The 24,711-nt window shown below is 49.5% G+C and overlaps 1 protein-coding gene across 1 annotated transcript in view; it reads right to left on the bottom strand.

Annotated features, from left to right (window-relative positions):
- DNAH9 (dynein axonemal heavy chain 9) overlaps nt 1–24,711 on the bottom strand; it is a 329,272-nt gene that overhangs the window by 22,289 nt on the left and 282,272 nt on the right. The window contains exons 62-67 of the mRNA XM_078437738.2: nt 16,626–16,753; nt 13,944–14,171; nt 10,073–10,264; nt 8,878–9,069; nt 6,119–6,289; nt 642–824 (exon numbers count right to left, since the gene is read on the bottom strand). Of these exons, the coding sequence (XP_078293864.2) occupies nt 642–824; nt 6,119–6,289; nt 8,878–9,069; nt 10,073–10,264; nt 13,944–14,171; nt 16,626–16,753 (1,094 nt within the window). The remainder of the gene's footprint in view (nt 1–641; nt 825–6,118; nt 6,290–8,877; nt 9,070–10,072; nt 10,265–13,943; nt 14,172–16,625; nt 16,754–24,711) is intronic.

Here is a 24,711-nt window from a genome sequence, read left to right as displayed (position 1 = left end):
CCTTATGAAGCAGGACCATTACGCCTGTTCTACGGGCGAAGAAGCTGAGACACAGTGAGATGTAAGTCACTTCGCTAGGGCCACACGGCAAAGAAGCACAGGGGCTGGGAGGCGACCCCAGGACAGTCTAGTTCTAGAACCTGTTTTTTTTTTTTTTTTTTTTACATTGATTTATTTAGAGAGAGAGAATCCAAGCAGGGCCTGACGCGGGGCTCGAACTCACACACTGAGCTGAGGTCAGGAGTTGGACGCTCAGCCAACAGAGCTGCCCAGGCGCCCCCAGAACCTGTACTTCTATCCAGCGCTACTTTGACCCCCATGGAAGCAACTTATCCTACGTCAGTAGAAGGCACCGGGCTGGGGAGACCCTCTTCTTGCTCCTCGGAGTGTGGTCTCCCGGGGGGGCTCCGAGCCAGCCCGGCTCATTCCACCCTCGCAGCTTCATGCTTTCGGAGCCTTGCGTCTTGACCTCCCTGCAGCCCAGCCAGACCCTGGCGTCTGGAAGCCACACCTCCCCGGGCACTCAGATCGCTCTAGGATGGCTCTCCAGCGCCCCAGTCCGCGGGAGCCCCCTCTCCCCCGGGGGGTCCGGCCGTGTCCTCCGGCGGTGCCCCTTCCCACCAAGACCTCACCCACCGTACCTTCAAGCCGAGGTCCAGCTCCCTCAGCGAGCGCTGGATCTCTCCGGTGAGGATGTTCATCCGCTCACACTCCTGGAAGGCCACGACGATGTAGGGGCTGTGCTCCTCCACTCTGGCCATCAGCTCTGGCATGTTGAACTCGTCTGTCACTCGCTCCAGTATTTCTTCCAGGAGGACCTTGACCTGGCCCGTAACAGGAAACACAGGGTGAAGAAGGGGCTCCAACTCTCCAGGACTCCATTCCCCTGCGATACGGCGGTCAGGACGCCCGTCAGCCACCCCCCGCCCTACTCTCGCACTGTCTACTCCCTTCAGAGTTTCCATGAGGCCGCCCTGCATGTTTCTGTCCTTGGGTCCTGGAAGAAGCATCCCCATGCAACACGTGAACCTCCTCCCCAGCCCCACGCTTCCCTTGGCCACACAAGCCATCAGCTAATTAGACCACGGGAGCCAGGGTGTCTCTCCCGGAAAGTTGGAAATGAAGCGCTCAGATCCTGGGTTGTCTGGGGGCAAGCGCTGGGAGGCTGAGTCTGCCATTTTGAAGTAAATGAATAAGCCCAGGAGGTCTGTCAGCAGAGAAAGAAAAACGGAACAAGTACAGACATAATAGAACATGTGGCCAGCGGAGAGGGAGGGAGGGGGCCAGAGAGCCGGGCTCCTGGCACACTGTTCTGCCCATTGTCCCCCCCTCTTCTGTAACAGGTCCCCATCTCCACCTGGGAAATCCCCTCCTCCCCACTGTTTTGGGGTACAGTCACAGAGCCCGATCCTCCCATGATCTAAGTAGGCCAACCAGATTATCACTCCCAGGAGCACAAAAATTTGAATCTCTGGCCCAAGATTCAGGGGCAGAAAGTGGCTGGAACTACTGACAGAAGTGCCCTGTAAGGACCCCAGAGCCACTGGGATATCTGTCCTTCCTTCGGTCAGTTCCTTTTGACAGAGTGGGCTATTTCTTGCCCATTTCAGCAAAATTAGTCTCTGTTGCTTACAAGCAAAGAGCCTCGGCTGAGTTAATACCGTTCCGTTACGCATTACCCACGCGAGTGCAAGCAAGCCATCTAGGTCTCCATCTTTTTATCTATAAAAATTTCCAAGAGCGTCTTTCTCCACCTCCCCCCCGCCCCCCCCCCCCCAACTCCCAGGGGCTGATGCAGAGATCAAATTGAGTGAACTGATGCATGTGGCAGCATCTGAAAGCTATACAGACCTACAGAAAGGGTTATTAATATTCACTCTGCCTTGTATTGTTAGCACACAATACATTCTCTAGGAAAAGAGCTGATGTCTGAAAAGGGAAAGTAAAACTTTATCTCCCTGTCACAAAGGGGTCTCTGGTGCTGTCACAGCAAAAATCAGAACGGAATTTTACCGGTACCTGAGAGCTGTTGCCAGGGGTAGAAGACAAATGGCTAAAATTATATCCTATTTCTATCGCCGGGGCTGAACTTGAAGAAACAGCCCTATATCGGACATCACGCACAAAGAGATGAAAAGATAGGCTGGAGGCGCTGTCCCCAAAATACACCGGACACAGAGAAAGAGACTTCTCCCGTGTCCTGATCCGTCCGAGCAGGATCTGGAGGCCAGGCCTGAGGACGAGCAGGATTGCTAGGGAAGGGAGCAGGTGCACAGACACGGAGAAGCCCGCGGGCCCCTCCATGGGAGGAGAGGGTTGCAAGGGATGGGGTCTGATTGTTTCCAAAGGGAACGTCTCTGCCTTTTTGTTGTCCTTTTTGAGCAATCTGTTTCCCATAAAAATCTAAGCATTACAGATATTCATTACAAACAAAACCCTCTCACAATTCTTCCCTCAAGGGGGGGGGGGATCACTGTTAACTGTTACTTTATGATTCCTGCAGATGTCCTTGATGCATATAACCATCCATCCATTATCCCCCCACGCATCAGTTTTGTCTGTCTGTCCTGTCTTCACTCCTCGCTCCCTCCTTTCTTTCCATCTATCACCAAGGGAGTCCTGTCATACTTGCTTTTCGTCTTATAATAAATCATGCACACGCTATCTTGTTACTATATATGGACTTGCCTTATTTTTTGTAGCTGTATATATACTGTTACATATATAATAAATAGTATATAGTAGATATTATTTTGCTGTTTGGGATGGATATCTGGGCTGCTTATCATTTGTACGACTGCGGTCAATCCTGTAATAAACAAACATACCATGAAATCTGTGTACTTTGGAGTCTTTCCACTGGTTGAATGCCTAGACACAGAATTCTGGGTAAAAAAAAATGTGAACATTTTAAATTTTAGCAGCTGTTGTTCTGGAAGGTAAGGGTCCACCAACAGAGAGAATGTCTGTTTTCTTGTGCCCTCACTGCTGCATACTGTCACTTTTAATTTTTTATTTATTTTACTAAATTTTTAGTGTTTTATTTATGTTTGAGAGAGAGAGAGAGAGAGAGAGACAGAGTACCAGCTGGGGAGGGGCAGAGAGAGAGGGAGACACAGAATCAGAAGCAGGCTCCAGGCTCCGAGCTGTCAGCACAGAGCCCGACGCGGGGCTCGAACTCACGGACCGCGAGATCATGACCTGAGCCGAAGTCAGACGCTCAACCGACTGAGCCACCCAGGCGCTCCTAATTAATTTTTAAACTATTTTCGTTTGAGAGAGAGCGAGTGTGCACAAGTGGGGACGGGGGGAGCAGGGGGAAAGAGAATCTTCAGCAGGCTCCGTGCTCAGTGCAGAGCCTGATGCAGGGTTTGATCCCATAACCCCGGGATCATGACCTGAGTCGAAATCAAGAGACTCTCAACCCACTGAGCCACCCCTTGATACACTGTCACTTTTAAAACTCTTTGCCATTAGGTGGAAAATGATATCTCACATACCTTCATTTAGTCGGGAGGGACATTGACAATCCTGTGCTATTTTTATCGGCCCTTCGAATAACTGTGTGAATTTCTTTTGTGTCCGTCTTGTCCCCATCTTCTGTCCTTCTCTCGTCCTCCACATGTAAGAACTTTTCATGTGTTAGTGAGATCTGCCCACTTACCAGTGTCTGTGCTGCAGAGAGGTTCTCCTAGCTGGTCTCTGACTTCATTCACGAGGTTTGTTTGCTTTGCGGATCTGGTTTTAAATTTTTTCCAGTCACCAAATGTGTCAATCTTTATAGATTCTGAGCTGCTTTTTTTAAAAGAAGGTTTGATAATGCCCTCCTCTTTGTAAGATCACAAAAGCATTCACCCAAGTTTTCTTTTAGTACTTTTTATGTTTTCATTGAAACATATTTAAATGCAGCCATCTGTGATATAAGGAGGGAGGAAACCTGCTTCGCTTTTCTCCAGATGACTAGTCAGTTGTTCGACACCAGCAAAATCCAGCAGTCAAGGGCAAATGGGGGAAACAGGAAAGGGTGTATGTCCAAGGGGGGCCGCTGGAGCCAGCGTGATGGGCTGGGTTGTGTCCCCCTAAAACTCATCTGTGGACATCCTCCCCTCCACAATGTGACTGTGTTTAGAGACAGGGCCTTTAAAGAGGTGACTGAGTTAAAATGAGACTATTGAGCGGCACTTGGGTGGCTTAGCTGGTTGAGCGTCCGTCTTCGGCTCAGGTCATGATTCCACGGTTGGTGGGTTTGAGCCCCACATTGGGCTCTGTGCTGACAGCTCAGAGCCTGGAGCCTGCTTTGGATTCTGTGTCTCCCTCTCTCTGCCTCTCTCCTGTTCATGCTCTGTCTCTCTCTCTCAAAAATAAACAAACATTAAAAAAAAAAAAAAAAAGAAAAGAAAAAGAAATACTCTTTGGGCGAACTAGAAAAGCAAACCACTGGGGCATCTGGGTGGCTCAGTTGGTGAAGCGTCCGACTTTGGCTCAGGTCATGATCTCACAGTTCGTGGGTTTAAGCCCTACATCGGGCTCTCTGTCGTCAGTGAGGAGTCTGCTTCGACTTCTGTCTCCCTCTCTCTCTGTCCCCGCCCTCTCAAAAATAAACATTAAAAAATTAAAGAGGGGAGTCTGGGTGGCTCAGTCGGTTCAGCATCCAACTTCGGCTCAGGTCACGATCTCACGGTTTGTGAGTTTGAGCCCCGTATCGGGCTCTGCACTGGTAGAGTGGAGCCTGCTTGGGATTCTCTCTCCCTCTCTCTCTCTGCCCCTTCCCAGCATGCACACACTCTTTCTCTCAAAAATAAATAAACTGAAAGAAGGGAGGAAGGAAGGAAGGAAGGAAGGAAAGAAAGAAAGGAATGAAGGAAGGAAGGAAGGAAGGAAGGAAAGAAAGAGAGGGAGGAAGGAAGGAAGGAAGGAAAGAAAGAAAAGAAAGAAAGAAAGAAAGAAAGAGGAAGGAAGGAAGAATGAAAGAAAGAAAAGAAAGAAAGAAAGAGGAAGGAAGGAAAGAAAGGAAAGAAGGAAAGAAAAAGGAAGGAAAGAAAGAAAGAAGAAGGAAGGAAAGAAAGACAAAGAAGAAAGAAAGAAAGAAAGAAAGAAAGAAAGAAAGAAAAAGAAAGAAAGGGAAAGAGAGGAAGGAAGGAAAGAAAGAAAGAAAGGGAAAGAGGAGGGAAGGAAAGAAAGAAAGAAAGAGAAAGAAAGAAAGAAAAAAAAAGAGAAGAAGAAGGAAGGGAGGAAGGAAGGAAGGAAGAAGGAAGGAAGGGAGGAAGGAAGGAAAGATGAAAGGAAGAAAGAAAAGAAAGAAAGAAAGAGGAAGGAAGGAAAGAAAGGAAAGAAGAAAAAGGAAGGAAAAAAAGAAAGAAAGAAGAAGGAAGGAAAGAAAGAGAAGAAAAGAAAGAAAGAAAGAAAAGGGAAAGAGAGGAAGGAAGGAAAGAAAGAAAGAAAGAAAGAAAGAAAGGGAAAGAGGAAGGAAGGAAGGAAAGAAAAAGAAAGAAAGAAAAAGAAAGAAAGAAGAAGAAGGAAGGAAGAAGGAAGGAAGGGAGGAAGGAAGGAAAGATGAAAGGAAGAAAGAAAGAAAGAAAGAAAGAAAGAAAGAAAGAAAGAAAAAGAAAAGGAAGGAAGGAGGAAGGAAGGAAGAATGAAAGAAAGGAAAGAAAGAAAGAAAGAAAGAGGGAGGGAGAAAGAGGAAAGAAAGAAGAAAGAAAGAAGAAAGGAAGGAAAGAAGGAAGGAGGAAGGAAGAATGAAAGAAAGAATGAAAGAAAGAAAGAAAGAAAGAAAGAAAGAAAGAAAGAAAGAAAGAAAGAAAAAGGAAGGAAGGATGAAAGAAAGAAAGAAAGAAAGAAAGAAAGAAAGAAAGAGAAAAAGAAGGAAGGAAGGAAGGAGGAAGGAAGAATGAAAGCAAGCAAGCAAGCAAGCAAACCACGAAACGCAACGGCAGGGGCTTCCTGTGATTTAAACAGAGGACCAGCCTGGTGGGTCAAGGCCGCACCAGCCGTGTGCGAGGGGCGGCTGTGCACAGTGTGGTCTGCACGCGCCCTGCCAACGCGGCCAGCGGGAAGGGGCGTCTCGCTGTGCCATCCTCGGCTCCCCGGAAGGATCTCGAGTGGTCCGTCCACATACCTTTTCTTCCCGCGTGGCCCCTGCTCCCTCTCCGGCGTGGCCGTCCCGCGGCTGCAGCTCCAGGACCGTGCGAAAGAGCTTCTCCGAGGTCTGGGTCAGGAAGCCGATCTCGGCGTTGGGGTGCAGGCCGTAGAGGTAGGGCGACTCTGCCGGCAGCTCGGCATCAATGTACTGGAAGTCGAGGGCAAGCTCGCTCAAACACAGACCGAGACGTGTCTCCCGTCTGCCATCTCCCGCTCCGGGTCGTCCTCTGAGGGACGGCGGTGGGTCACAGCAGGCGTGAGGCACCCGCGTCCCTCTGGCCCTCCAGGCGGACGCCGTTCACCAACACCTGCTGAGACGTGGACACGTTCTCCGCCTCCTGGTGTACATCCTTTCCGCCAGCCTCGCCTCCACACCGTCTGGTTTTGTGCGCCAGGCCGCTTTTCCGGAAATTCCATGCCCACGGGGCCATGCTCCTTTTGCAGAAGCTTGGAGGACTTGATCCCTCTCCAGTCTGCCCTGCTCCTGCCGCTCCCTGGTCTACACCTGTCCCTCCACACACGGAGGGACTTCTCAGGGTCCTTAAGAAATACGGATCCCTTCCTGGTATGTCACTCAAGCTCTCCCAGGGTCCCGGCCCCCTTGCCCTTAAATTCCTTTTCTCCCCCCCCCCCCCCCCATTTATCTAAATCAGAGATAACAAAGCTAAATGCAAATATGGGACCACAGATGCAAAAGAGAGCTTGTGGCACAAGGCGAGGTTCGCTGATAACCGGGGAATTGGGCCCCTGGCAAAAATTACTTGAATTAGAAACATTTTTTTAATCGTGCCATCCAGGCAATGCACCCCTACGGTTGGTTAGGCTGGGTCCCCAGCTTTGAAGGCTCCCTTTCCTCTCCGAATGTTCTGAGTGCCCTTTCTAGTTCTTTCCACCACACAGTGAGAAAGTGCCCCTCAAGGTTGGTTCCTAATTTGATTTTGATGATTTCTTGGTGTGAGCATCCTCGAGTCTAAGTGAAAGATTGCTCATCCCTCAAAGGCAAACTTGTGTATTTATTTTTGTATTTCTTCCGGCCCCCAGCACCCTCCTGAACTCTTGGTAGGTGCCCTGTAACCACCTATTAACTGGCGGATTAAAGAGAGATGTAAAGGGGCGCCTGGGTGGCTCAGTTGGTTGAGTGTCTGACTTCAGCTCAGGTCATGATCTAGCGGTTCGTGAGTTCGAGCCCCACATTGGGCTCTGTGCTGATGGCTCAGAGCCTGGAGCCTGCTTTGGATTCTGTGTCTCCCTCTCTCTCTGACCCTCCCCCACTCACACATACTCTCTCTCTCAAAAAAAGATAAACATTAAAAAAACGACAGGTGTAAAAAAAATCCCCACTTGTTTTGAAGTGTGCAAACCACACGGTTTTTGCCCATTTCTGGCTCCAGCCTCTTGTTGGACTGCCCCGTGGACACTAGGGGGTGCTCTTGCACAAATTTCTTGGATAAAGCCCTGAAGCCTTTTGGTAAAGTAGTTTAAAAATCATCTTCTTTTTTAAAAAATTTAAATTCAACTTAGTTAACATACAGTGTAGTCTTGGCTTCAGGAGTAGAACCCAGTGATTCATCTCTTACCTATGAAGCTCAGTGTTCACCCCGACAAGTGCCCTCCCTAATCCCATCCCCCATTTAACCCATCCCCCCACCACCCCACATTCCTCTTATTTTCTTTAAATAGCCTTACCATTTTAAATTTCTTTTCATAGGTCCAAGGTTTTCTGCATTGAATGACTTTGACATCTTATCTTTTTAAATTTTATGAATTAAAAAAAAAAAAATTTTTTTTTTAAGTTTGTCGTTAATGTCTTGATGACCGGTATTTCCTTTAAGTTTGGTATTCAAAGTTATTTTAGGCATGTTCAAAGTCAAGCGGCAAAAAAGATTTAAAAAAAAAATTATCTTCTAATCTATCTCCCGTAGCAGCCTAAATGGGCAAAGATGGGCACTTTAAAAATAGCTGTGGCCACAGTGAAGTGAGAAGTCAGAAGATCTCTCTGGGAATGTGTGTGTGCACATGGGTGTGTGTGTCTGTGTTCACAGCAGCCCTCAGACAACAGGAGGGCTAAGTGATCTGCCCACAAGCTCCTGTCCCTCTGAAGATATCTAGAATCACTAATATAAACTTTACCCAAAGTTGGCTAAATTCTGAACCTGGAATTTTCTTCCTAATGGCTTTGTCAATATCTTGGATGAAAGCAATCTAATGAAAGCCCCAGATGTTATTTGTAGAAAAAGATCAACAAATAGAATTATTGAACCAAGCATCAAGAATAGAAAGATCTCCAAAAGCTCAATTGTTATCACTAATTTGAGGCGAGGCACCCAACAGCTCTCAAACCGAACAGGGCAAACCTGGGGCTGAGAACCGAACTCCATATGAGCTCTGTTCTTTATTTTTGTATTAAAAAAAAACATTTTTTCCCATGTTTGTTTATTTTTTTGAAGGATAGAGAGACAGAGCGTGAGCAGGGGTAGGGGGCAGACAGAGAGGGAGACACAGAATCCGAAGCAGGCTCTGGGCTCTGAGCTGTCAGCACGGAGCCCGACGGGGGGCTCGAACCCACGAACCTCGAGATCATGACCTGAGCTGAAGTTGGATGCTCAACCGACTGAGCCACCCGGGGGCCCCTGAGCTCTGTTCTTTAGACCATTCCTCCCTGGCCCTGTGTGTGCATCCTGGTCCTGCAGAACAGGATGGAAGGAAGGCCCAGGTCCCGTATGAGCAGAGCCTTACCTGATGGTAACCAGTGTAGTCCAGGTTGCCCGGGAGTGGGAACCCGGGTGCCAGGCACAGCTCTCCTTCTAGCATTTCCGGTCTGATGAATTCCTCCAGATAGGTCCTGCAGAGCCTCCGGTCCCAGTCGTCTGTGATGTGGCCTCCATACATGATCTCTCCAAAGAGGTAGCGCAGATCATCATAGGGGACCTGAGACACAGGGAAGAAAGACCTCCGCATAGACATCGGGGCTGCCCTGACGCGTGACAGAGTATCAGCCGCAAGATGGGATGCCTCTCAAATTAGAAGCAACGCTTTCTTCACCTGTATACCCCTAGTGCCCCGAAGAGTCGGGCACGCCTGGGAGCTCACGAAATGCTTGAGAAGTTACAGCCAAGGGTGAGGAGAGGCAAGGTGCCAACCCCCTTGCCTATATGCCTCCCCTCTTCCACGGTCATTAACTGTGGCAATCAAGTCAGGCTTTACCTACAAGTCCTTTAAATAAGCAAATGTCAAATGGAATAAAGGAAGGACCAGGATGCTTGTCGGTCTAATTTCCTGCCATTACTTAGCGTATTAATTTATGGTCTCCTTCCAAAGTTCAAAGTGAATGAAATAGAGCACGAAAGTCACGATATTGGAGTCAGGCGGGAAACCATTTGGGGAAAGCCATGTCTCAATGCAGGAAATGAAGAGACGGTGCTATGGGGGCAAGGGCCGTGGAGCTGGGGGCAGAGGAGTAGCTTAGGGCTTCTGGGCCTGATTCATGTGCCCCACCAGGAAGGGGAGGTGGCCTTTGCTGATACTATGTTTGGTCTGCTAACTAGAAGAGCCTTCATGGTCTACACATTCCCTTAAATGGTGTTCTTGGCTGATTAAACTGGGAACTTGAATCAGGTGAGCATGGGGTCTCTTCTGCCAATCCACAGCACCCCACAATGCCGCAGGGGCACAGGGGTGGTCTGGTGGGCCCTGGGACAAAGAATCACACCAGGCGTGAGTCACCAGTTTGGTCTCCTGAGCTTTCCTGGCCCTGACATCCCATGGTGTTCTTTTTGGCCTCCCGCTGGCCCCGGGCTGGTCCTTCCTCCCTCTACTTGGAGAGGGTCTAGATGGTCCCCAGCGTGTGCCCCCTTTACCCTGTGCCGATGCGACATCATCCTTCTGAGAGATGGCCCTCCCCGCCTCCCCCCGTGCTGGCCGGGAACTTTACCTTTGCGTTGGCCTCCAGGAAGTTGTACAGCACGTTCACAGAGATGGTGAGGTCCCCAGTGTTGAAGGGGTAAGGGCAGTTCCACCCCTGCGGCCCAAACTTTCGTCTCTCCGCCACCACCCCGTGAAAGTAACAAAGAGCAAAGAGGATGCTCTTAAACTCCGTCTCCCGGGAGCACATCTCCAGCGTGTCCTGAAAGGAAAGCGTTGCCTCCAGTGTGAGCAAAGACCTGCCGTTGTGCAGCACAGAGCAGGGTGTGGGTTATGGCGGCCGGAAGTCACGCTGGACGAGGTCACCGCACGTCCTGGTTAGGTTTTTGAGCCACAGTAGGAATGCAGGTCGCGCTGTGGGTCAGCGTGGGCTCAGGGTTTGAGGGGACCTTGCAGAGGGGCTGGGTTCTAGATTAGAATTTGAGTTAAGATTTAGATTCAGGTGATGACAGGGTTTGCTTTACAGTTAATGTTGGCCCCCGTGGACATGCCAAGCACAGCTAACGGGAAACAGGGTAGTGGGTCCTGAGAGTTGTGTTGGTCTTAGGAGTATCACTTTGTGCTGGGGTGTGGGTGGGGACTCCTACAGCATCATCTCTGATTTCTCCCCTTCCTGCTATGCTTTTCTTTCCTTTTTATTTTTTTTTTTTTAAGGTTTTATTTATTTAATGTCTGTACCCAACATGGGGCTTGAACTCATGACCCCGAGATCTCGAGTCGCAGGCTCTACCGACTGAGCCGGCCAGGTGCCCCGCTTGCCACGCCTTGCTTGCCCGTCGTGGGACTGTCGTAGGTGTAATCGCTGCTTGTGTGGCTGAGGTTGCTGCTGAGGGAGGGACGGGACCTGAGAGAAACAGAGGAGTGCTGCGCCCTTCACCATAAACCTGACAACATCAGAATAAAATAACCGTCCCCGATCAGCACGGCTAGCAGCGGTAAAAAGAGCTCCGTCCTGCAGTCTGTCCCTTAAATGGTTAAGACAGGGCTCTGAATTATAGGGGGTGTTCATGGGGGCCTTGGTTCCAGGGCACCCATAAAAGCAGAATGGAACAATTAAAACCCTTGCGAGCAATGGATATACCCATAAGTCTGTCTCTGTTTCTCAGAATGAGTCACCGAAGATCGCTCTCAATGGCCAAAGACCCAACGGTGGTGGGGACAGAATAGCCAGGGAAAGCCAGCACCCTTGGGACTTATTTCCCAGCGGCCTCATAACCAAGGCTGGACAGGGGTTTGGCAGGGAGAGAGAGCCAAGGACAAGGACGTGGGTAGGGGATACTCTTGTATAATTAATCATTAGGAGATTCGGTATCTGAGGCAACTATGGCCCTTCTCCCCGGATCTGCCCAAGACCCTCAAGGCAAAATTGCTGAGAGTAGTCTGTGACTGTGCCCTTAGACGGAGCTTGCTAACTAACCGCATCCCAATGCCTTTTTCTTTTCAATTGTTAATTAAAAAAAAAAAAAAAATTCCTGGTGGAATCCACACCATAGAATCTGTCATCTGCACCATTTTGAAGCGAACATAGCTCCGTGGCATTGCGTATGTTCACCCTGTTGGGCCACCCAGTGCCTCTTCTGGGCAGAAGTGTTTTTGCTTGGAACGAGCTACTGCCTTCCGGGGAAAGAAGGCTATCGATTTCAAAGTCGAGAATGTAGATTTCCCCTATGTGGAATATAAGATGTAGAAAATTTAGAAGTTCTGACCTCTGGTACAGAGTACCTAGGGGATTAGTCAAGGCCTATTTAGGAAGAAAATGTATTATTTTATTTTATTATTTTATTTTTTACTTTATTTTATATTATTTTATTTTACTTTATTTTATTTTATCATTTTACTTTATTTTATTATTTTATTTTTCTTTAACATTTTACTTTATTTTAAAATTTAAAAAGAAAGGAATGAAAATGCCCCTGGAAAAGAGAGCACCCTACTTTCTGCTTCATGTTGCAACGGGCAGGTGTTTCTTTTTTTTTTTTAATTTTTTTTTTTAACGTTTATTTATTTTTGAGACAGAGAGAGACAGAGCATGAACGGGGGAGGGTCAGAGAGAGAGGGAGACACAGAATCTGAAACAGGCTCCAGACTCTGAGCTGTCAGCACGGAGCCCGACGCGGGGCTTGAACTCACGGACCGCGAGATCATGACCTGAGCCGAAGTCGGACGCTTAACCGACTGAGCCACCCAGGCGCCCCCGGGCAGGTGTTTCTTAACGAAAACAGCCTGAATCTCCTGGCCGTGTTTCCCCATTCCCGGTTCTGGATTATGAGTGGGTCTGGGGGTGCGGATGGGAAGGGAGTGAAAAAGAGGGCTGGACAAGTTTTGCTTCTCCTTCTCTTTCCTCTCCAAGTGGAACTGGAGCTTCCTCTCCAAGTGGGAGCTTTCTTTCCTCTCCAAGTGGGACTGCTTGGTCCCCACACTACAAGGGGTATCATGCACTCAGTAAAAAAAAAAAAAACAAACAAAAAACCCTTCACGTTAGGGACCCTGGGTGGCTCAGTCACTTGAGTGTCCGACTTCAGCTCAGGTCATGATCTCGCAGTTTGTGAGTTCGAGCCTCGTGTCGGGCTCTGTGCTGACGGTGCAGAGCCTCCTTGGACTCTCTCTCTCCCTGCCTCTTCTCACCCGACTCTCAAAATTAACAAATGAATAAAAATTTAAAAGAGAAAAATAAAGCCAAAACCCCTTCATGTTAGTCTAAGCGAAACCAGGCCCCAAAGGGCCCTTAGTCCTGGTGGGTCATGTTGGGTTAGTGACAACAGGTGTCCCGTGGGACGGCCCGTTTCAGGGTTCCTAGATGACCCATCGGGGACTTGTGTCGAGTTAGAGCAGGGGCTCTGCGAAGCCAGAGATACAAAGAGGATCATCGGAGAGGCCAGATCCTAGAACCCTCCCCTTGGACTCCACCGAGGCCCAGCGTGGCAGATGGACTTTAAGGTGCCCCCAACCTCCCGCCCTTCACACCTTCGTGTGTTCCCCTCCCCAGGATGGCACAAATCCCTGAGGAAGAAGCTACCAGACAGCCTGCCTTCCGGAGAAGATGCAAAAAGCCTGAGCTAGACTTTGCAAGTGGGACTTCACACATGGAGTTAGTTACCCACCACCCTATTGTTGGCTTTCAATACACGCCCCACAACGCGAGTCTTGGATTCCCAGTAATGGACCTTCCAGTACCTACATCTGAGCCCGATGCCCTGCTGTTCCCAGTTCCATTGTAGCACAGTGTCCCCAGAGTGGCCTGTACATTGGGATCTTCTGGAGGGCTTGTTAGAACACACATTCCTGGGCCCCACCCCAGAGTTTCTGATTCAGCAGGTCTAGGGTAGGACCTGAGAACTGGCATTTCTACCAAGTTCCCGGGTGCTTCTGCTGCCCTGGGGGCCACGCGTTAAGAGCCTAACATATGATTACGATCCCCACATCTGACACCTGGATTCTCTGGACCCTCGACATTCGAGATGCACGTAGATGTCAACTGTCACCACGTGAACACGAGTGTCAACCCCCTGCTTGAAGACAGCGTGCGACCGGTGTGTGACATCAGATTTCTAGCAACGTGGCCTCTCTCCACCTTGGGATATTTAGGTAGCACGGAGGCTTGCAGAGAGCTCCCCCGTGCCTCTCGCCGAAGAAAGCCCACCCTAAGCTCAGCTCCCCCAGGCGTATCTGGGAACTGAGAATTGGGTTGCACTCGGTGGGCGCTGGGAGGAGGCCGGTCACAAAGGGAATACGTTTCGCCCACATGGCACTGCTCTGAGCCCAGTCACCCCCTCGCCACGCCCCCCCCCCCCCGCCCCGACAGGTGCATGTTCTTCTAACCCAGTTGAATCAGCTCTTTGGGGGGGGGGGCGCTCTTCTCCCCTCCCTCCCGGGGGCTGTACCTGAGTGAAATTGTCCAGGGCCTTGTGTAGTTTGGTGTGCATGCCTGTGGGAGGCTCGTTGGTGATCTTGATGGCGTTTTCCAGGATGCCCTGGGGGATGATGTGGCCCTCAGGGGAGGGTGCTGGCTCCGCACTGATGAAGACCCTGAACTCTGGGTGGCTGTTCTCACTGTGTTCCTCCAGCTTCTTCTCCAGGGTGCTCAGCCACTTGGCCACCAGGTGGATGTTCTAGTGGGAAGGAAAGATCCCAACCACCCCCCCCATGCAGGCATCTGCTTAGTTTTGTCAGCAGCAAACAGTTTCTGGAAGGCAGCTAGAGGAGGGACCTGGCCATCAAATACAGCTCACTGCAGCAGGAATCTTGGGGTTCCCAGCAATGAGACCTGCCAGTATCTTGCAGCTGAACCCTATCTCTTGATATCCCAAGTCTCCTTGGCACATTGTTGTCAAACCGGACTATGCATAGGAATCTGTCCCCCACCCCCATCTTCCCAGAGGGCTTCTTTTTTCTTTTTTCATTTTTTTTTTAACGTTTTATTTATTTTTGAGACAGGGAGAGACAGAGCATGAACAGGGGAGGGTCAGAGAGAGGGAGACACAGAATCTGAAACAGGCTCCAGGCTCTGAGCTGTCAGCACAGAGCCCGACGCGGGGCTCGAACTCACGGACCGCGAGATAGTGACCTGAGCTGAAGTCGGCCGCTTAACCGACTGAGCCACCCAGGCGCCCCCCGGAGGACTTCTTAAAACGAAGATTCTTGGGCTCCAGCCCCGAGTATCTGATTCAGGGGGTCTAGGGTGGGGCCTGAGAATTTGCACTTCTAACAAGTTCCGGGTGATGCTGAAGATGTTGGTCCCCGGGCCACGCTTGAAGAGTCACACACACGGTCCACACGCTCCAAATCCAGATCACCACATCTGACACCTGCCTTACTTGAACCCTTGCTACACAAAAGCGGGGCCCGTGGACCAGCAGAGTTGGCGTTACCTGGGGGCTAGGTGGGAACGCAGACTCTTCGGCCCCACCCAGACTTCCTGAATCGGCGCATTTTAACACGATCCTGCGGTGACTTGTGAGCGTGTTACAATTTGAAAAGCACTGATGTCAACTTCTCGTGGCTAGCTTTCTGGAGTCCCCTCGCCCTCTCTGCAAACCATTCTGCTCAGTGTGGCCCAACTTATCTTCCTAAAACACACGGGGGCATTTCGGCTCACATACTGGGAAGGCTTCCTGCTCCAAGAGCAAGCTCCTGTGTCTGGTCTTGGAGGCCTTCTCCACCCCCCCCCACCCCCCCCCCCATGTGATTGCCATCTGTCTGTCTGGTCTAAGCCCACAGTTACTTCTTAGGGCTACTCTGCAGAATGCACCTTTCACTCCGGAAAGGATAGCCGCTTGGCTTTGTTGCAATATGTTTCATTGTGATGGACAGATAAAGGCGCCTCGGTAAATATTTGAGGAAGCCTGCTCGCAGAGCCTTAAATACACAGATTAGCACGGAGCGCAGGACTCGGCCGCAGCAATCTGGCCTCTGAGTGCCGCTTTCTCTTCTATAAAAGGGGGAAGTAACATCGGCCATCCTTATTTCACAGAGTGGCTGCAAATAACTGAAGGCAAAGGCAACGGATTTGAAAGGGCTGGTGAAGTGAAAATTTGTTAGAGAATTCATTTATAATCACCCTGTCGGAGCTAAGACTTCAGCGGGCCGCCTGGAAAGCCGGGGCTCCGTTGGCCAGGCAGGGTGGGGGCCGGGGGGGGGGCGGGAAACCTTTCTTGTTTTATTTTTCCTTGCATTGATTTCTTCGTTGATTCTCCCGCCCAACGGGCTTTTGCTGGGTGTCTACTATGTTCGCGGGGGTGTGCTGGGTGCAGAAAGGTGATGGAGGAGGGGATCTCTCCTAAAGGGAATGTGGTGAAGGACGCGGTCGTGACATAAGTGCCTGTGCCACAGCCACGGCACTCTAGCAGAAGCGGCTGTAGTCCGTTCGGGAGAAAAGGGAACTGAGCCACTTGTTCTGCCCCGGCCCCAGCTCCCCCTGCAAGTTGCATAAAACAGGGGTAAGGGGACAGGGGGCCACAGGAGAGGGGCCGTTTCGCGTCTTCCTGATACGCGTGGGAAGGGATCACGGGGTGAACACGATCCAGCTTCCATGGACTCAACTGGATACCTACTCCCTGAGCAGGCACCGAACAGGATGTGGGTGGAACTGTTTAAACTAGAGAGAGTAGGGGCGCCTGGGTGGCTCAGTCGGTTAAGAGTCCGACTTCGGTTCAGGTCATGATCTCACGGTTCGTGGGTTTGAGCCCCGCATCCGGCTCTGTGCTGATGGTTTGGAGCCTGGAGCCTGCTTCGGATTCTGTATCTCCCCCTCTCTCTGCACCTCCCCTGCTTGTGCTCTATTTCTCTCTTTCTCTCTCTCTCTCAAAAATAAACAAACATTAAAAAACATTAAACTAGAGAGAGTGGCAGGGGGTTTGAGGGGCGAGGGACAAGGAGTTATGGAGAGGGGTGGGGAGAGCAGGACCACAGAAGAGGGAAGGAGATAAGATCGGGCAGTGAGACAGGCAAGGGTGTGGAAGGAAAGGCAGGGGAGAGGGGCGGCAAGGTCAGAGGAGCCCAGAGACTGTCAGGTCCAGGCAGCTATGGGGTCAAGAATGACCCCCATCGGGGCAGAGGGGTCGTACCTGCAAAATAACCCAGTGACCTTTCTTGGCAGCCAGGTCCAGAGCAGCCTCAGCCACTACCTCCTGTCCTTGCCCCAAAGACACGTTGTGAAAGTTCCGGTTGTTGAAGGTGTAGCCGAGCTTTTTACCTGGAAGGGGTATAGAGCTGTCCTTAGAATCTCTTGGGCCCGGGATCTGTGTTGTCATAGGTCCACAAGGAACATTCGCCTGTCTCCCGGTCACTCCCCCAACACAGGCGTGTTTGAGCCTCGAGCCTCCTATGCTAACCCTCTTCCTACTCTCCGTTCAGGGACGGAGGGTACATCTGCCAGCTTTCCGTCCCCAAACAGAAGGAAGCACCCAGCTAGACTTCAATGCTCCCCCATCACACAGCCCCCCCAGGATGGACAGCAATGTTGTTGATCTTCCTAGCAGCTTTCATCTGGAGACCAGGCATTGGTCCGCTACCCTAGAGGGTGAACGGGCTCCCAGGCCAGCCAGCAGGTGGGTGTGGCCCCTTCTGACTTGCTTGGACCTCTGAATATATTCTCCCCCGAAATCTACTGGGAGGCGTGGCCAGTAGGGGCATGACCCAGGTAGTTCGGGCTTCCTGTACTTTACCCCATAATAGCTTCCTCCCGTTTTTCCCAGCACGTAGACATGTTTGATCTCATCATTCTGCACGTCTGAGAGCAGAGAAGCACAAGGCAAGGGCTTGACTCTGCAGGTGGAAATGTTCTGCGCCCGGAGAAGGGCGGCCGGTATCGGGAGTGGGGCAAGGGACCTGCCATGTACCAACGTAAATGTCACAATCACCTCCCTGGCTGTGAGTCCAGGAAAACCCTCACACAAAGACATTAACCTCGGTAGGGAGGCCGGCCCGATTCTGCCTGGCTGTCCGCCGTTAGCCCAACACCAACGACGTTTAGAGCAATTACCTAAGATTCTTCAGACAAAGGGTCCTAAGAGTGAAGGAATTTCTTTCTAGGAAGATAAAGCACGTGAGACAAAAGAGAAGGAATTTAAAAGAGGGAAAGGATAACCATACGTCCTTAAACATTTCGTTTCAGGGCAACTGAAATCGAAGATGCATTCCGCTACGTGTGCAAGAACACTTAAAGAAAACGGTCAGCGCTGGCTATTTCTTTAACATACTAAAAAAAACTGTGTAAGAAAAAGCAGGAGGTTGACCTTTTTTTTTTTTTTTTTTTTTTTGCAGTGAGGACCAGTTATGATAGATTCAGTCGAGATGGACCCAAGAAACACCCTTATTAAACGCTATAAATCCTGGCTGGCGAGAGAACCGATGTCAGCTTTCGAACCGGCAATATAAACAACTTATTCCAGAGAAAATACCGGGCTACAAGGCGCTGGGATTATTAGATCGCCTCCGAGACATCCCGTCTCACAAAGGAGGCTGTTTCTTTTCTTTGTTAGCGAGAGGTAGGGGAAGAGGGGCGCTTCACGGGCCGCACAGGCTGTCGCGGGCAAAGTCCTGCGTGGTCCGGCCCGGATCAGCTCGCATGAATCCGGGCTGGACGGCGAGGCTGATGGGGAGACGCCGACGGGATTTACGAGGATTGAACGCTCGCAGCCAGGATGACTGCGGCACCGGCCGGTGCTGTGAGACGCTGGGGCAACCTTGCAGGGTCCCTCCATCTGCGACCGTGGGGCTCTCCAAACACCCTCCCGGGGCATCAGCAAGCCCCCCTCTCCTTCCACAGTCACGTTCTCTGGGGTTTCCACCTTCACACTGTTTTGCGCCGAGGCTCCCCCGCCCCAGCCCCCCGCTACCTTTAACTCTTCTTTTCTGATATCCCTTCCTATTCTCCGTGGGGCAGTGTCACCCAGAATGGTGTCCCATCTTTGCGGGGTGCTTCTTTGACCTCCCGTCCCTGAGGACCGTGGCCCTCTCTTGGGCTCCCCAGATCTGTGGGGCTGGGAGGAAGGGGAATGTTTTTCTAGCCCACTCTTGTTCCTGGCAGGCTATTTCTTCCCATCCTCATATTAAAAACCCCTTTTCTGGGGCGCCTGGGGGCTCAGTCGGTTGAGCATCCGACTTCGGCTCAGGTCATGATCTCGCATTCAGTGACTTCGAGCCCCGCGTCGGGCTCTGTGCTGACGGCTCGGAGCCTGCAGCCTGCTTTGGGTTCCGTGTCTCCCCCTCTCTCTGCCCCTCTCCTGCTCATGCTCTGTCTCTCTCACTCCCCAAAATGAATAAATGTTAAAAAAAAAAGTTAAAAAACTCCTTTTCCTTTTAAAGCATATGCCATCTGCCTATATTGTCTACTAACTCCTATGTTCTCTGCCCTCCGCCAACTTCCCAGTGAGATTCGCCTTTATCGGGGGCTTTGGAACTCAGTCCAGAATCCTCCACAAGTCCCATCTCATCACCATCCCAGTAAACCTCGGTGTCGCTACAGATGACTGAGCCAACATCCAGCCTCATGCTTCCTCATCTTCAAAGAACCTGACTCCATTCCGGTTCTGTTACACACCCCCCGTGGCTGCACCCAGGACGTCACTGTCCCAGAAAACTGTCCCGCGTCTGAAACATTCTTCACTCACGTCTACTCCCATCACTTCCTACTTTCTTGGCTGTTCACTGTTACTCCCTTGTCACCTTTTACTCTACTTCAGCGAAATGTCCAGTCCATTGGCTCCTCTTCTTTTCTTCCTAATCTTCACAATTACTTCCTTATTTTTTTTTTTAATGTTTATTCATTTTTGAGGGGGAGAGGGGCAGGGAGAAAGAGGGAGACACAGAATCCGAAGCGGGCTCCGGGCTCCGAGCTGTCAGCACAGAGCCCGACGTGGGGCTCGAACCCACGAGTCGTGAGATCACGACCTGAGCCGAAGTCGGACGCTTAACTGACTGAGCCACCCCGGCACCCCATGCTCCCTCTTATTTTAATATGGACTCAATAATCCTTACTTGGAATGAAGACCTTACAAAATCCTCAACTCTGCTTCCCCTTCTACTTCCTGTGTCACCCAACTTTTGCCAAATTCTCAATCCCGGATGAATTAACCAGAGGGAAAGGGAATACATTTGGTGAACGAGGGGCACCCCAACTTCGTGACTCTCACCCCCGCTGCTGTTTGGCAATCTTGCCACGCGCCCAGGAATTGGCTGCGTTGCCCATTCCCTACTTCCTTTAAAATTCCTAGGAGGCTCCACTCTACTTAGTTTGCGTCACTCTCTGCTTTCCAGGGAAAACACATGCCATGTGTCAGGGACTCCTTCAATTTCCTGCCATTTTAGCCGCATCCCTGCACGCTCCCATCTCCGTGGGAGAGGTGCCTTCTTCTGCTCCCTAAATCCCATCTCTTCTTAGATCATCAACCTTTGTCTGCCTACTCACGCCCCTGCTCCCTGGAACACGAGCAAAAGAGTCTCTCTCAACCCCAAAGTGAATATTTTGCCAATCTTGAGGCTGTTTGCTAAAACTGTACTTGCTTCAACCTGCCCGAGTCCCAGTGGACTGTTAAAGAAACGAGGACAGGGCCAGGAACAATGAGAGGGAGAGGTTGCATGCTACGTGCGGATAATCTGGCGACAGAAACACCAAACTGGAAACCGTTTCTTTGAACACACTGGGGAGCAGGCTTGAACAAATCTAAGCAAGCTCACCGTTCTGACCAGCATGTTGGAAAGAGAAACAGGAAGCAGCGGGAGGCAGAGGTGGTAGATACGTCTTCTTCCTGACCACAACACGGAAATAACCGAAATATTTGGTAAAGCCATGTGACTGAACAAAAGAGCACACAGACAGAGCAAGATCGTGCTAGAGTCAAGTGAAAGACCAGAGAAGATGCCTGTGTGTTAGGGTGGAAAGGGGAGTCCTGGGTTGGGAGTCCTGAGTTGGGAGTGAAGGGGAGTCTTGGGTTGGAAGGACCAAGGACAAAGCTGTGCTTCCAAAGGCCATACAGGAAGGAGCCAACCGAGGTGCCTCAAAGGACAGATGGATTATCATCTCCGTTATAATGCCTTACAATGCTACCGTCATCTTGACATTGTAAAGTCTTTACACGTCTTAGGTTTCATTTTCATCCTACAGCGGCCCTAGGAGGCAGGTAAAACGGGTGATTGGAAAAAAAAAATGGCGGATTGCTTTTAAAAGAAGCAAAGGCATGAGCTCATGTGCAAATCGAGAAGTATGGCTCATTCAGGAAGGAGGTGATGAGGAAAGAGAAGAGAAAGAGTGTTACATCAAAGCACTTTCAAGGATTCATCTGACAAGGCAAGAAGAAAAACAGTGGGGGTGGATGGTCCTGGCTTTTGTGTTGAAACGGAGGCCAAGAAAAGTGAATTGACTCCCCCCCCGCTCCTCCTTCAAAATTATTGAGGAAGGAAAATCCTAGAGGAGACTAAGAGCCACAAAGGTGCCAGAAGAGCACAGATTTCTGGTCAAGGGTCAGTGGATGAGCTTTAGGGGCTGGAGAGCTCCTAAACTCTACGCAGAACTTTGTCTGTGGGTCTACGCGCCTGGGGCGGGGATGAGGGGCTGTGGTGGAAGGGGGCTGAGGCAACAAATCTTCCGGTTGACTCTGAACTTTTAAAACCCTCTCCAGTACTAAGAGCTGCCATACTGAGGGGCGCCTGGGTGGCTCAGTCAGCGAAGCGCCCAACTCTTGATTTTGGCTCAGGTCATGATCTCATGGCTCGTGAGATGGACCCCCGCATCGGGCTCTGTGCTGATGGTGCGGAACCTGCTTGGGATTCTCTCCTTCCCTCTCTGCCCCTCCCCACCCCCCAAAGAAATAAACATTTAAAAAAAAAAAAAGAACTGTCATGTTGAAACAAAGGGATAGAGAAATGAAGGGGTTAAGCACATAAATCACAAACTCGAAAATGGGGAAGGATGCCAAGCTCTGTAAGAGCCTAAGTGGAGTAAAACAGTGAACTGTCTGGTACACGGACTCTGCCCAAGCATAGAGGCAGCAAGTTTACTTAATAAGTTGGGGCTGGGGAGAGAAAGGAAAGTGTGAGTCAGTCATGTAGACTGCAAACTTGAGAACAGGAGCCCGTCAGGCAGTCTGATTCCATCCAAGATGCAGAAAGCATGGCTGTCGCCAGAGTATGTGTTCTAAATTGGCGAATTAGGAAATAAATCAAGCCATCAATGAGGCAAGAAGGAAGGGAGAGAGAGAGAGGAGGCACAGGTGCGTAAGTAATCTCGAGGTGATGAACGGCAATATTGCTCCTAGTAAGGAAAGGTGTGAAGATGAAGCCAAGGGCAGAGCTGAGATAATGTATTCAGAAACAAATCACCAATATGGACCAGGGCGGGGTCAGCTTCCCTGAAATGACAGAAAGCTTCAAAGCACATGATGCAACAGACAGAGGTCAATTGGCAAAGAACAGTAGGAAATTGCTCATTTGCAGGGTATATAAAAGCTTCCAAAAAGGGAAAGATTGAGTGAAAACGAGGAAACTAGATCTGTCAATATGAAAGGAATAAAGCCTCCGGAAGCCAGAAGGAATGCAGGACTCTATAAAAGGGTGAAACTCGGGAATAACTTAGCTGTGACAACAGTTCTTATGATGTTTACTCATTTATTTGTTGATTCATTCAACAAGTATTTACGGAGCACCTTTTCTCTGCTAGTTATGCTTTTAGGTGCTGGTTCCAAAACGGTAAGCAACAGGTCCTGGTCCTTGACCTGAAGGATCTTGGTGACACGCAGGTAGGCATGCTCCGAGGCAAAGATATGTATGGCATTGGACCGACGGCCTTGCAGGGAGGTCAGGAGAGGCTGATACCTGCAGGGTGAGTAGGCACCGGGCTCTTGAATTGCTGGGGAGAAAGAGTTCAGATAAAAGAAACCTCTTGTAACACTGCCCTAGCTCAGGAAGGCTCACGATCTACAAGGGCTGTGGGTCTGGAGTAGAGTGAGCTTGGGGGAAGGTGAGATCCAAGGCTTGGCACGAAGGCCAGTCCATGCAGGCCCCACGGACCATGTCAGTGGTACTGGACTTCACCTTAAGAACAATGGGAAGCCACCAGAGAGTTTTAAGGAGAAGACTGACACAGTCGGATGTGAGATTTAGCAAGATGCCTTTGGCTGCAGAGATTGGCAAAAGATTGCAGGCAGGGGGTGAAGAACAGAAAATGGGTTAGGGGGCCCCTGGGACAGTCCAAGTGAGACGACGGTGACTCAGACCAGGGAGGCAACAATGAGGACAGAAACACTGAGACCAGTCTTACATGGATTTAGGAGGCAGAATCCATAGGATTAACGTGGTGGGCGGCAGAGGGAGTGTTGCTGTGACCAATTCCAACATTTCTGGCATGGCCAACTTGGTGAATGGTAGCGGTACTTACTGACAACGACAGAGCAAAATTTCCAGAGATAGAGAACACTAGGACTTTTCCACTTGAAATGGCACGGCGAACGCTGAGCAGATGAATGGAAAAAACCCACACCAAACGCAGCTCCTGGAATTTCAGAACAGGAGGTAGAGAGATAATCCTAAAGTTTCCAAGGAATAGACACAGGTAACCAACAAAGAAGAGAACAGCACCCTACTGGCATATGATCTCAACCAAACATAACCGACTTCCTGAAGACAGTCGAGCGAAGTGGACACATTCTGAGTACAAATGATTTTGCACTTAGCAAAACTACCAAACAAGTATAGGGGCAAAATTAAAGCCTTTTTAGACAGCCAAGGATTATGAAATTTTACTTCCCACGTCTCTTTTCTGATGGCATATGCTAGCAAAACTGGGGTGAAAACTGAAAATGAAAGACACAGGATACAAAAATTATAGAACTAAACTACAATATAAAGAAAATAAGTCCCAGGGTGGGACTTGCCTAGAAAGCCACAGTGTAACTTATCTCTTTTAGAACAGAAGTGGGCCCTAGGTAGAGCATTTTCAAGAAAAATAACACTGGATTCTATTAGATTCTATATAGATAACGGGGATTCTATTCAATTCATACAATAAATAAGAAGTGTGAGATATTAGTGATAATGGCAGAGGGGGCATTTATTTCTTCTTCCAAGAACAAGGAAAAGACATTCAGAAACTCCATGAAAAACTAAAAGCTCTTCGAGAAAATCTTCATCTAAGTAGGAAGCAAACTGAAATTTGATATGACTTTGAAACTCCTTGCTGAGAACATTCTTTGAGAGACCCCTAGAGATTAGGACATTGGATCCATGAAGAAGGATATGTAATCCTAGCATATTTACGTGCCTCTTCAGTGAAGAATATGTATTTATTAACTATGACATAAACCCTATGTATCAGTTTTGTTTTTTTTTTTAATTTTTTTTTTAACGTTTATTTATTTTTGAGACAGAGAGAGACAAAGCATGAACGGGGGAGGGTCAGAGAGAGGGAGACACAGAATCCGAAACAGGCTCCAGGCTCTGAGCTGTCAGCACAGAGCCCGACGCGGGGCTCGAACTCACGGACCGCAAGATCATGACCTGAGCCGAAGTCGGCCGCTTAACCGACTGAGCCACCCAGGCGCCCCATGTATCAGTTTTCAAATATTACAGTTAACTTGTAGACTAGGCATGAACAACATGAATGATGGTAACATTAGAATGAACATATATTCATCCTTGTCTACGAAAAACTTAAGGTGCAGCTGAAGCGAGCTGGAAAACTGAAATCTCAGCTTACACAGAGGGAAGTCAAGAGAAAGTATCTAGAAATCACGGAATAAAAAATTAAGTTTCACTAACGCTGTTAAAGTGAACATAGCCCATAGAGGAAGTCAACATTTTAATATAGCTATCAGTATTTGGGAGTTTGCAAACCAATTAGATAATTGGATAAAATGGACCCATTCCTAAAAACAAATACCAAAACTGACTCAAGGAGAAGCAGAAAATTGGAATAGATATATAATAAGCAAAGACATTAAGCTAGTGATTCTTTTGTGTGTGCGTGTGTGTGTTCCAGTAAAACTTCATTGACAAAACAGGCAGCAATCAGATATGACATGTGGACCACCACTGCTGATCCATGATAGAAATGAACAAACAGATAAATACATCTTATACTCTCCATGAGCAATTTTTAAATTCTAATTGCTTTTTTTCCCTAAAGGATGGGGGGTAGGAGGAACCATTTTACCTGTG

This window comes from Panthera onca, chromosome E1 (genome assembly GCF_046562875.1).
Source record: "Panthera onca isolate mPanOnc1 chromosome E1, mPanOnc1 haplotype 2, whole genome shotgun sequence".
Taxonomy (NCBI): domain Eukaryota; kingdom Metazoa; phylum Chordata; class Mammalia; order Carnivora; family Felidae; genus Panthera; species Panthera onca.
Note: the sequence above shows the minus strand (reverse complement) of the source record. Positions and strands in the feature narration are given on the sequence as shown.